This window comes from Rutilus rutilus, assembly GCF_951802725.1.
Source record: "Rutilus rutilus genome assembly, chromosome: 13".
Taxonomy (NCBI): domain Eukaryota; kingdom Metazoa; phylum Chordata; class Actinopteri; order Cypriniformes; family Leuciscidae; genus Rutilus; species Rutilus rutilus.
The window spans coordinates 1,695,809-1,709,725 of record NC_140218.1 but is presented as its reverse complement, the minus strand read 5'-3'; the positions used below and the strand labels follow the sequence as shown (position 1 = coordinate 1,709,725).

Genomic DNA, 13,917 nt, shown 5'->3' with positions numbered 1-13,917 from the left:
GAAGAACAAAATTAATACCTGCCTTTTGGAACAAATATGATGTGTATAGGAATCTAGGCAAGCATATATCTATGTTTTGGTACAACAAACATCCAAGATTTGCACAAAAGCTTTCTCTACCTTTGGTCCCGGGGGGCCGTTCGGTCCTGGTGCACCAATGTCTCCTGGGAAACCCTAGAAACATGGGCATAAATACATTAAAATGCATTATGAGCTTCACTGTATGTTCACCTTATAAGGTGATAAACGGTTGTAATTTAAGCTCCGCCCACCTGTCATTAGACCACGCCCACTTGCTATAATTAGGGTCAGGGCCAAGTTTACATTCATAACTAGTATTTTCTATACTTATGAGAAAGAGTTCTTTAAATGGTTTACTGGACATGCCATCATGTTATTAAACAGAAATGCTCTTAATGACTACTTCTAGTGTGAATGGACAGCGAGAGGTCGTCACGGTAACAGAGTCAGATCCAAAACACATCCAAAGCCAAGTTCAGGATTTATTTGACAGTTTGCAATCCATTTTATGTCATAATGAGACAAAAATAAATAAAATATATAATAATAATAATAATAAATTATCGTTAATTCAAATTATTAGAAATAATAAATTAACATTATTATTATACTTCTATTTAATATAATTAATTATTAATTAATAATAACATAATTATTATTAGTTGTATCATAAAAAATTATACACTATTGTTAATATTTTGATTAGAAATACTATTTAATAATTAAATCATGATTTAATTAAATGATTATTATATTTTAAAATAAATAACATTTTAAATACATTTTTAAATTAAATAAATATTTGCGTAATCATAATCACTAATTATTACTCTAATATTTTGCACAAAAATTTTTTCCGAATGCAGATATGCAAGATATTATTATATAATTGTATAATGATATTATATAATATGCAAGATATTAAATATATAAAATGTATAATAATTATTATTATTATTTTTATACATTTTTAATATCATTTGAGTATAAATAATATTTTATAATTAATGATTTTAAAAGTTTTAATATCTCAAAAAATTTTGCTGTACACAATTATTCCAGGAACGTGCATTAACAAAAGTAATTTCCTTTTTAGATTTTTTTTATATATCAAAAATGTATTCATAAAAATAACACAGAAGTGCCACAAGAGGGCAACTTACTAGCCACTTAGCTGCTATCAAACTAGCATGCGAGACGCTAAACTCTTGCGCTGGTCGAGTTTCATCCATTTGCCGCACAGATGCGTCTGTGTTTACTCTAATGAAGAGCCACAATCATTTTTGGGATTAACAAGAGATCAATCATCTTCTCCAAACACAAAAATAACACAAATAACAAGGAAGTAGACATGCCTGCCAAAAAAGACACAATTCAGGCTATTTATTGAAGACTATAAACAGCTCGAATTTAGTTAATGTTCTGTTGTATTAAACGACGAAGGAAGCCACCTGATGTCCACATGCACCAAATCCCTTCAAACACAATTCGATTATTACACACAACCGAACCACCTCAGTTACTGACCTCTAAAACACTCGCAAAGGCCATTGAGATGAATGGGGATGCTAACGGTTAGCTTTCTAGAGGTATTGTTACAATCCCATTCGTTTTCTTCATAAGGAAATTGATTTTTTTTAATAATGACTTATAAACCATAAAAGATATCCCTACTGTGAGCTCAGAGGTTGTTTATGGGTGGTTTATGGTTTAGTTGGAGACATCCGTTAGCATTGTTTCCATTTTTATTTTTTTAGAATCGTGTTTAACAGCTGAATTCGTAGTGAAAACTACATTACCCACAGTGCTGTGCAAAACATTCCACCAATCAGAGAGTACACCCAAAAGAGCACTTTAGCTCCGCCCCCTCCCATAAAGCATGTAATCCAGTTTTGCTATTCTGGCAAAATACCTAAATATTTGCATTTGCATATTCATATTTTGCAATAAACTAAAAATATATTGTTTTTAGAGATAATCAACAACTTTAAATGAATAGTTTAATATTTCTCCATAATTTTTCAGTCAATTATGTCGTTCGCAATGCTTCATGGGATTGTAGTTCTTTCCCTCACTAAAGCCGTTAAGGTCACAGTCTAGTCTTTTTGTCCGTTTTTCACATTTTTTTTGTTGCTTCAAATCAAAGTTTGTAATGTTGTAACTTCACAGCTGGTTGGTTTGGTTTAAAGACTTTAAATCACGATGGGAGAATAGAATAGGGAAAAATACTTCTGGAACCAATGCCAGTGAAGTACACTATTAAGTATTTTGGCTACTCTGCTCTTAAGTCCACTTGAAAGCTTTTAGCAGATTTCATCAATCCACACAATTATGCAAGTTTCCTTCAAAATCAGCACAGAATTGCTTAATTTTCATTTCTATCTGGCAGAAGCATCTGAAAGTTTCATCACAGCATGAATTGAAACAATTCAACAGCTCAACAATTGCAGTCGATTCTGACAGGTTTCCGACTGAGTGCCGGTTCTCACCTCGGGTCCTGGTGGCCCCGGAGGCCCTCGAGGGCCCGCTTCACCCGTTTTCCCCTTTCAGAGAGAGAATATCAACTATAAACATCACATCAGACACCACACAAAATGTGCAAACATCATGTTCTTCCTCAGTGTTTCTGTCTTGTTTTCCAGCACAAATATCTTAACATTCTTAAATCAAGATACATTTATTGGAGAGGTGAAAGTATTGAAGATATTAACTCTTGGTTAATTAAAAAAAATCTTCAGAATTAAGCGAGTTTATGCGAAATTTCCCGTAATTTATGACGCTACGCTTTCCCGCCATTGACCAAATTTCCCGTCATTAATGACGCAACGCTTTCCCACTATTGACCGAATTTCCAGTAATTTATGATGCTACGCTTTCCCACCATTGACCAAATTTCCCGTCATTAATGACGCAACGCTTTCCCACTATTGACCGAATTTCCAGTAATTTATGACGCTACGCTTTCCCGCCATTGACCAAATTTCCCGTCATTAAAGGTGAACTAAGTAACTTTTTTACCTTAACTGAACAGCTTCGGAGTCATTGGAATGGTTATATTACTTATTTCGGGTTGAATGGTGGTCGTTTCGCACCCCCCTGGTGCCCGTGAGCGGAAAATACGCACTTGCAACTTTGAGACGGCGGGCCGCCGGCCGCCGCGTCAGGAAGTCTCGCGTGATATCAGGTCTCGCGATGTAAACAACTGCTTTACGGCCAAAAGAAATCTGCTAAAATGCTGTCATTATTGCGCTCCCTCACACTGTTCGAACCCGAATGAAGAAGACGTTTTAAAGAATATCCCATCTGCTTTGATGTCGTTGATCTGCTAGCCTCTGGTGTCTGAGAATCACCAACGAGTTTTTACAACAGTGTTGTCAAATATCTATTCCGAAGCTGTGGGGGGAGCTCTAGAGAGAAACCTGCGAGCAAAAAGCGAGAATACAGCGAAGAAATCCCGAAGTTACTGAGCCCCGCTTTAATGACGCAATGCTTTCCCACTATTGACCGAATTTCCAGTAATTTATGATGCAACGCTTTCCCGCCATTGACCAAATTTCCCGTCATTTATGACGCAACGCTTTCCCACTATTGACCGAATTTCCGTAATTTATGACACTACGCTTTCCCGCCATTGACCAAATTTCCCGTCATTTATGACGTAACGCTTTCCCACTATTGACCGAATTTCCGTAATTTATGACGCTACGCTTTCCCGCCATTGACCAAATTTCCCGTCATTTATGACGCTACGCTTTCCCGCCATTGACCAAATTTCCCATAATTTATGACGCTACGCTTTCCCGCCATTGACCAAATTTCCCATAATTTATGACGCTACGCTTTCCCGCCATTGACCAAATTTCCCGTCATTTATGACGCTACGCTTTCCCACCATTGACCACATTTCCGTAATTTATGACGCAACGCTTTCCCGCCATTGACCAAATTTCCCATAATTTATGACGTTACGCTTTCCCGCCATTGACCAAATTTCCCGTCATCGCTTTCCCGCCATTGACCAAATATCCCGTCATTTATGACGCAACGCTTTCCCGCCATTGACCAAATTTCATTGTCATTTTGCTTCTCCAGTCAAAAGTATCTTGTTTTAAGAATGTTTGGATATTTGTGCTGGAAAACGAGGAAGAACATCATTTTCTGCAGTGTAGTTCACTCAACAGAACATCACAGAGCTTAATTAGTATTTAACACAGAGTGAGAACACAGGTGGTCTTACAATCGGTCCTGGTTTTCCGCGTGGTCCTGTTGGGCCGGGATTCCCAGCCGTTCCCTGGAAGAGAAACACAAATAAAACACAAAGTCTCCTCGCTGTCTGCATCAAACTTCAAATCCATGGACATAGAAAAGATTCACACACTTTAAGACCAGTGAAGTCTCCTTACTTCACCTGAAGTTAACGATTACTTGATAAAAAAAATAAAATAAAAAAAAACTCAGAAACTATAAGATTTTTTAATTGCATATAAAATTTCCATCCATTTGTATCACACAGTTTTAACATGAAAAACTAATAAACTTAAAGTGATGCATATTTGTCATTCCTACATACATGAAACAGGTCATATTTCTGTAATATCACTAACAAACTGAAAGTGTTTTAAATACACAATAACTTTATATATTTATCATCAATAAATCCAATTTGTCGCTTGTTCCAAATTTTAACCGTTCACTTTTAAACTGAATTAATTTAATTAATTAACAGATTTAATCTGATTCAAAGCCATTTGAATGAGAAAATATGATTATTTAAATAGAATCAAATGGATGCAAATAGTTATTAATAAACAATGGCATGATTTTGTGAGTGCAGAAATATTACCGGTTTCATTTATGTAGGCTATGACTAACGAGTTTATTCGTTTATGCTAAAACTGTGTAATCCAAATGGATGGTAATATTAAATACAATTTAAATACATAAATGCTTAAATTTAAGCCATGTAATTAATGTAATGCTTTTGAGTTTATACTTTTATTAGTCTTCAGATGTCTCCAGTAAGACCATCACTGGACAGTCTGTGTTGGTTTGCACCAATTTAGCAATTTCATGACCATGTAAAAGTTGCTAAGATATTATTCTGCCTCTCTTGACACTCACCTTGTCTCCCTGATAACCTCTTTCTCCTGGTTCACCCCTCAATCCAGGTTCACTCTAGATCATACATCACAGATTATAGAAAACACTCAAATACGCCGCCGACATTAAACACACAGGGAACAGAACAAGAGTTTGCACAGATTTTTTCACATCAGAATAAATGTGACATAAATGAAAATCTACATCATATTTGAGCTTCTTCTTTGTCTAGATTCCAACTAGTGTCATTTTACCATCACTGAGAAAATATTATATCTTATATCTATATATTTTTTGTAATGTCTATTTGAAGTTTTTCTCATTTAACACAATAATGACTTTAAATCTTTTGGGAGTAATTTCTCAGTCAGATTTGATGTGCGATTAATCTGATTAATTAATCGGCACATCATGTAATTAATTACATAAAAAATGTAATTTAATTTAATTTCAGTTATTGTTTTAAAATGATTACGTTTATTTGAAAACAAGAACTGCACTGTTTTTTTTTTATTTGTGCGTTGAATTGAATTTATTTAATAACTGTGAAATTATGTATATTGTAAACAATGAATTAAATGTCAAATGAAGTTTATTTTGTAAGGAAAATACTAATAATAACCAGGAAAAAAAATATGTTCTGCAAAATGTGGGCGTTTTAATTATAAACAAACCCAAATTACACCGGGACTACTATTTTGAAATGTTGTTACTGCTTCCAGCTGCTCGTATGAGTGAGCTAAAATATACAGACTCTTTCAACCATCTAAAGCATATTACAATACTAACACCATAAAGTAAACATTGTCATAATTCATCAACAATAGATCATCGTTTGAAATAAATACATCGAATGCGAACTGCGCTGCATTTTGACTTTGAACGCGTAGCGCTCACAAATAAATCATCGGCAATAATCACATCAAGCCTGTTTCTCATCCTCAAATATAAGACCTCTGAAAAGGATAATTGAGTGACTTCATTTTAATTAATTGTTCAGTAAACAAGACTTAATATCTTGTCATTTTGCTTCTCCAGTAAATGTATCTTGATTTAACCCTCTGGTGCTCTTTGGTTATTTTTGACCGAAAAAAGTTATGTTTTTTTTCTTCTTTTTTTTCGGAACGATACGAAACTTGTGAACAATGTAAAAAAAAAAAAAAAAAAATCATGGACATGATTCAAAAAGATTAAATGGTCCTGAAATAAATAGTCACGCTTGTGTTTCTCGCAGTCAAACATGAGCGCATTGGAAATGAATGGGAGACGAGTTTCCTCTAGTGGAAGCGTTTGGTACTGCAGCCGAACACACTCTCACTGAAAGATCATTTTATGAGAAATCAACCTCAAATTTGGAACACAATTTGTTTAGATTTATGGCTTTGATTGTCTTGCAGTTTTAGAGTAAAATGTGCTTTTAAAAATAAATATTTCAAATAAAAAATTTAAATAGTATTTTTGTGCTTTTTTCATAACAATACACATAAAATTCAAATAAAGTTCACTTTTTAAAACTTTTTTTAAACAATGATCTGCCAAGTGTCGTCTCTAAAAAGAGATCAGACTTCAGTCTGTGCTTTAAAAGCATTCAAGATTTACCACAGTTTAAGTTGGAAATTGAATATTCAGGTCTATGCTCAAAAAGTGAATAAATGGATTATAAATACTGCGTAAATATAATTTAGAATAAAAAAATCCCCTAAAAATACAAAATATATATAAAAACATTTTTTACAAACTAAAATATAGTACATTCATCTAATTGACAAAAAAAAAAAAAAAAATTTGATCCCAAAGATTATGCATATAATTATAAAGGAATGAACCTTATACGTTCACATGTTCGCTGCAATAATATAAATATTTAAATCACCTTATCACCTTTCATTCCAGGAGGCCCCGCCCCTCCGCTCAGGCCCTGCCAATGAGAGAACAAGATCTTCAGTGTCCAGCCAATGAGGTTAGAGATCACACAGCTCGAGGCGTAACTGACGGGCCGTTACCTGAGGTCCCACAATGCCAGGAATCCCACGGGGTCCCTCAATCCCGGGATCACCCTGCGGGAACAGAGGAACAGACTCCATCAATACAACAGCAGTTCATCTTTCCTGTAGTTTAGTGAATGATTCCTTACAGATTCACAGAATGACAGATTTGTCAGGACATTCTCACCGGTCTACCATCATGAGGGCTTTCGCACGGGTAGTTCTAGGAATGAGCCACCAGGGTGTTTCCCCGAGAACTAACGGTTCCCATAGGAACATTTTCATCTATCACTGTTTTCCATGTTCGTAGAGTTAGTGTCTGGAGTAAATATATAGACTGTGCATTTACACAGCTTTTTTAAAGGGGGGGTATAATTCCCTTTTCACAAGATGTAAAATAAGTCTCTGATGTCCCCAGAGTGTGTGTGTGAAGCTTTAGCTCAAAATACCCCACAGATATTTTTATATAGCAAGTTAAATTTTTTGAGGGTGAGCAAAAACACACCGTTTTGTGTCTGTTCCTTTAAATGCAAATGAGCTGCAGCTCCCGGCACAGAGGGCGGAGCTACAACAGCTTGCACTGACAAGCCTTTTCTGTTCAAACCGGAGTCAGACAAAGATGGAGAGACTCAAGAAGAAGTGACAACATGTAGAAGCAACAGGACGTTTCTGAATGGTTAGTTGAAGAATTTATGTAGCTTATGTGTAGTTATCTTCTAGTCATTGATTAGCATATTCTGTCTTGATAATCTATAAATCGTGTTCAGGGGGCGGGGTTTATGTAAATTCTAGGGTTGGTGATGTCACTAACCCGGGAGGAATGTGGTGTAGTCTCTACCAGCCGTTTGTTGTAGTCCTTAAAAAGTGATTTCTGTAAAAGCAAATATCTCCCTTTGCTCTGAACTTTGAGCGTCGTAACTTTGCAGATGTTGTTTATGCTCAAACAGCAACATTACACACTAACTAAAGTTAGAAAAGTCAAATCATAATCAACCACCGCTTTAAAATGGCGTGTGCTGGTGTTTCGCGTGCGTTCGGCCAATCAGCGAACACTGACGTCACTGTAGTTCCTATAGCGCTGGTTTAGAGCGACTCTGAAGGAGGGGTAAATCTGTTCCTCCAAAAGGAGTTCCTAGAACTAAAATCATTCCTAGTTCCTGCGGTGCGAACGCGCCACAATCCGGGAACTTCCGCCAATAGTTCTAGGAAGTATGAAAACTTCCAAACTGACAATGAACTCAAAGTCCTAAATCCACATTATCCTGTGATTTAACTCTCACGCGCAGGTTTGTGCAGTTTCCCCCGGAGAGAAGAGAATTAAAGCTGCATTCAGTAACTTCGGGATTTCTTCGCTGTATTCTCGCCTTTTGCTCGCAGGTTTCTCTCTAGAGCTCCCCCACAGCTTCGGAATAGATATTTGACAACACTGTTGTAAAAACTCTTTGGCGATTCTCAGACACCAGAGGCTAGTAGATCAACGACATCAAAGCAGATGGGATATTCTTTAAAACGTCTTCTTCATTCGGGTTCGGACAGCGTGAGGGAGCGCAATAATGACGGCATTTTAGCAGATTTCTTTTGGCCGTAAAGCAATTGTTTACATCGCGAGACCTGATATCACGCGAGACTTCCTGACGTGGCGGCCGGCGGCCCGCCGGCTCAAAGTTGCAAGTGCGGATTTTCCGCTCACGGCCACCAGGGGGGTGCGAAACGACCACCATTCAACCCGAAATAAGTAATATAACCATTCCAATGACTCCGAAGCTGTTCAGTTAAGGTAAAAAAGGTTACTTAGTTCACCTTTAACCAGGGGCCCGCTGAGGTAAAAGGCACTGTAACTATCATGTGCATATGACCCCCCAGAAAAACTTCAAATAAAAAATAAAAAAATTAAATATTGTAATGATTTTAAAAATGTAAAAATTAGCCTAATAATAATATATTTTTTGGGAAAATATTTATATATTCTATAGCAGGGAAAAATAATGTTTTGGGAGAAGCACTGATGATGTATTGATTCATTATTTAAATTTGGTTAATAAAAAAAAAAAAAAAAAAAAGACATAGTATACCTTTAACAATATATTGTTCTAAAATATTTTCTGGTCATATTTGTATATTTGAAACCATGTCCAGATCCGGCGCCTGTGGTGTGTGAGTGTTTGTGAGGCTGTTTCTCATTAAAGGCTTTCGGCCGTCAGACGATAAACTAGAAACCGCACGCATGTCTGGAACCAGCCTCCACTTCACCTGGAGCCTATTTTGAGCTTTCTATTAATCAAAGAATCCTAAAAAAATTTAATATATCACAGTTACACTGATAACAATCATAAATGTGTCTTGAGCATCAAATCCTCATATTAGAGTGATTTGTGAAGGATCATGTGACACTGAAGACTGGAGAAATGATGCTGAAAATTCAGCTTTGATCACAGGAATAAATTACACTTTACTATATATTCACATAGAGAACAGCTGATTTACATTGTAAATAAATGTATTTCACTGTTTTACTGTATTTGTGATCAAATAAATGCAGCCTCGGTGAGCAGAAGAGACTTTCAAAAACTAAAAAACTAAAACTTCTGACCGGTAGAGCATGAGTGGCTGTTATTAGTGAACGACGAGTAAAAGTATGTATTAGAGAGACATTAGCATAATTTCAAATCATTACATAATTTCAAGCATTAGCATTATACCATGGTATTACCATAGTACATGTGCAAAAAACATGGTAGCGCCTTTATTTAGTGTGAGGGAGACGTGTGGCTTTAGGGAGATCTGCACATCTGGAGCTGAAAGAGGTCTTAATGGACACACAGATCCACAGATCACACACATGCCATGAAAAAGCTTTTCTGTCCGCCGCACAATGACAGAAGAAAGAGAAGGAGGTGAAAAATGACTTACTGTCTCTACTGAGGGAATATGAGATGCAAAACTTCTGAACTCGGAGAGAAATGTGCTGCTAATATGTCAGATTCACAGATAATAGTTAGTGCAAGCGGACTCTGGGAACTTTAGACAAGCAAGGTAATGCAAAAATGAAACGCTTGCATTCCAAAGTTCAGGGTTTTGAAAGAAGTCTCACCAAGGCTGAATTGATTTGATCAAAAATACAGTAAAAACAGTGAAATATATTTATTTACAATGTAAATCAGCTGTTTTCTATGTGAATATATAGTAAAGTGTAATTTATTCCTGTGATCAAAGCTGATGTTCAGCATCATTACTCCAGTCTTCAGTGTCACATGATCCTTCACAAATCACTCTAATATGAGGATTTGATGCTCAAGACACATTTATGATTGTTATCAATGTTGAAAACAGTCGTACATGTTATTTTTCAGGATTCTTTGATGAATAGAAAGTTCAAAAGAACAGCATTTATTTACAACAGAATCTATTGTAACATTATAAATGTCTTCGGATCAATTTAATGAGTCCTTGATGAATAAAAGTATTAACTTCTCTTCAAAAAGTGACCCGAAACATTTGAACGGTAGTGTATGGTTTATAAAGATGGCATGAAATAGCGGATCAAGAACAGAAGCACGCCTCTCTTGTTCTACACGCTTAAAAATAAAGCTTCTTAACTGGCATCAGTGGAATCTATTCATTCCATATAGAGGAAAATATGTTCAAAAAATGTTCTTCACACACTAAGAAAAAAAAAGAAAGGTTCTTTAGGGAAGCAAAAATGGTTCTTCTATGGCATCGCTGAGAAAAAACCCTTTTGCAACCTTTATTTTGTCTCTATTTCATGTACTTCCCGTTTCAGCGTGTCCGACTCAACATCAACATTTCATTGCACAAAACTGAAATCATGGCTCTAAAAGACACATCAAACCCTCTCCGCCACCAAGACGAGAACACGGATCATCATCTGAGGAAGGGACGGCCGACAGATACAGGAACAACAGCGAAGGCAGGATGAAAACGCATCAGGAATCTGCAACATCCCGCTTTAAATCTTCCCGCCTGACACCCCGACAGCAGAGAAACATGTCTGACATCTCTGTCCGCCGCTTTACGAGACTCTGGGGCTTCGGCCAGCCTCGGACATGTGTGTTTTAAAGCCGGAACAACCAGAGGGAGTCCTCGACTGTTAGAGACTGCCTTCTGAACATGACATGTAAGAGGATTGGCTTTTTTTAACTGGTGAATCAGACGTGCAGGAGCCGAACACATGGCAGCAATCACACCTGGAATCACACATTACCAATGAAGGAAAAGAGTTGAAGAGGAACGTAAGAGTGAATTTAACAGGGTTATTATCGTTAGCTAAAACTAAAACCACGATGTTCGTTACTTGAAATAAAATAAACATTAACTGAAATACAATCAAATTTATATTTTCAACATTTATCATTTACATTTAGTTTAACTTGATGTACTAAACTAAAACTGGAATAAAAATGTATAAAACTATACAGACATATTTATATAAAACAACAACAACAACTAATAAACAATCGTGGATGGCCAAATTACTCAAAAATGAAATAAATGTTAAAATATTTAAATAAATGATTAAAAACTAAATTAAACTGTTGATAAAACATAAAAATCAATTTATTTATTTATTAACATTTTAGTATTATTTTTGGATTGCTTTATTTAAGCGCAGTCACTTAAATGAACTTAAATATATTATTTCAGCTAGTTTTAATTTTTATTTTAACATGGTGTACTAAAATAACTAAAGCTGAAATAAAATTAATAAAAGCTATGTAGACTTAAATAATAATAATATATATATATATAAGCTATAATAGTATCTCAATGATGTCTGTAAGCAATGTTATCTGCTTATTGAACTCCTGCTAGCAAACCCTGATGTGATGTTTGTGACACCTGAACACTTGAAATGTGCTTGAGTGAGTCATGTTCAACCAAGTCTCTACATTTCTTACACAGAACAACCTTTTGGACAACAACATCATTCAACTGAGACGGTCCTGCTCTCGGTTATTGAATCTCTGAGACTCAAGAGCAGCTTCCAAATCCTCAGTATTCATCCTACTGGATCTGTGTGCTGCCTTTGGCACAGTTAACCACCAGATTCTCCTGTCAACCCTCATGATGAAGGGCATCTCAGGAACTCCAATCCAATGGTTCAAGTCTTACCTCTCAGTAGGTCCATCAGGGTGTCGTGGAGGGGTGAGGTGTCTAAGACCCATCATCTAGCTACTGGAGTGCCTCAGGGCTCAGTGCTGGGACCGCTACTCTTCTCCATCTACATGTCATCACTAGGATCTGTCATTCAGAAACATGTTTTTTCCCATCACTACTATCATCTAGCTACTGGAGTGCCTCAGGGCTCAGTGCTGGGACCGCTTCTCTTCTCCATCTACATGTCATCACTAGGATCTGTCATTCAGAAACATGTATTTTCCCATCACTACAATCATCTATCTACTGGAGTGCCTCAGGGCTCACTGCTGGGATCACTACTCTTCTCCATCTACATGTCATCACTAGGATCTGTCATTCAGAAACATGTTTTTTCCCATCACTACTATCATCTAGCTACTGGAGTGCCTCAGGGCTCACTGCTGGGATCACTACTCTTCTCCATCTACATGTCATCACTAGGATCTGTCATTCAGAAACATGTTTTTTCCCATCACTACTATCATCTAGCTACTGGAGTGCCTCAGGGCTCAGTGCTGGGACCGCTACTCTTCTCCATCTACATGTCATCACTAGGATCTGTCATTCAGAAACATGTTTTTTCCCATCACTACTATCATCTAGCTACTGGAGTGCCTCAGGGCTCAGTGCTGGGACCGCTTCTCTTCTCCATCTACATGTCATCACTAGGATCTGTCATTCAGAAACATGTTTTTTCCCATCACTACTATCATCTAGCTACTGGAGTGCCTCAGGGCTCACTGCTGGGATCACTACTCTTCTCCATCTACATGTCATCACTAGGATCTGTCATTCAGAAACATGGTTTTCCCCATCACTACTATCATCTAGCTACTGGAGTGCCTCAGGGCTCAGTGCTGGGACCGCTTCTCTTCTCCATCTACATGTCATCACTAGGATCTGTCATTCAGAAACATGTTTTTTCCCATCACTACTATCATCTAGCTACTGGAGTGCCTCAGGGCTCACTGCTGGGATCACTACTCTTCTCCATCTACATGTCATCACTAGGATCTGTCATTCAGAAACATGGTTTTCCCCATCACTACTATCATCTAGCTACTGGAGTGCCTCAGGGCTCAGTGCTGGGACCGCTACTCTTCTCCATCTACATGTCATCACTCGATCTGTCATTCAGAAACATGTTTTTTCCCATCACTGCTATCATCTAGCTACTGGAGTGCCTCAGGGCTCAGTGCTGGGACCGCTACTCTTCTCCATCTACATGTCATCACTAGATCTGTCATTCAGAAACATGGTTTTCCCCATCACTACTATCATCTAGCTACTGGAGTGCCTCAGGGCTCAGTGCTGGGACCGCTACTCTTCTCCATCTACATGTCATCACTCGATCTGTCATTCAGAAACATGTTTTTTCCCATCACTACTATCATCTAGCTACTGGAGTGCCTCAGGGCTCAGTGCTGGGACCGCTACTCTTCTCCATCTACATGTCATCACTAGGATCTGTCATTCAGAAACATGGTTTTCCCCATCACTACTATCATCTAGCTACTGGAGTGCATCAGGGCTCACTGCTGGGATCACTACTCTTCTCCATCTACATGTCATCACTAGATCTGTCATTCAGAAACATGTTTTTTCCCATCACTGTTATCATCTAGCTACTGGAGTGCATTAGGGCTCAGTGCTG

The 13,917-nt window shown here is 37.3% G+C and overlaps 1 protein-coding gene across 1 annotated transcript in view; it reads right to left on the bottom strand.

Annotated features, from left to right (window-relative positions):
• Positions 1-13,917, bottom strand: part of col24a1 (collagen type XXIV alpha 1 chain) — a 111,615-nt gene that overhangs the window by 49,378 nt on the left and 48,320 nt on the right. The window contains exons 15-20 of the mRNA XM_084428463.1: positions 7,125-7,178; positions 6,995-7,039; positions 5,143-5,196; positions 4,259-4,312; positions 2,511-2,564; positions 121-174 (exon numbers count right to left, since the gene is read on the bottom strand). Coding sequence (XP_084284589.1) covers positions 121-174; positions 2,511-2,564; positions 4,259-4,312; positions 5,143-5,196; positions 6,995-7,039; positions 7,125-7,178 — 315 coding nt within the window. The remainder of the gene's footprint in view (positions 1-120; positions 175-2,510; positions 2,565-4,258; positions 4,313-5,142; positions 5,197-6,994; positions 7,040-7,124; positions 7,179-13,917) is intronic.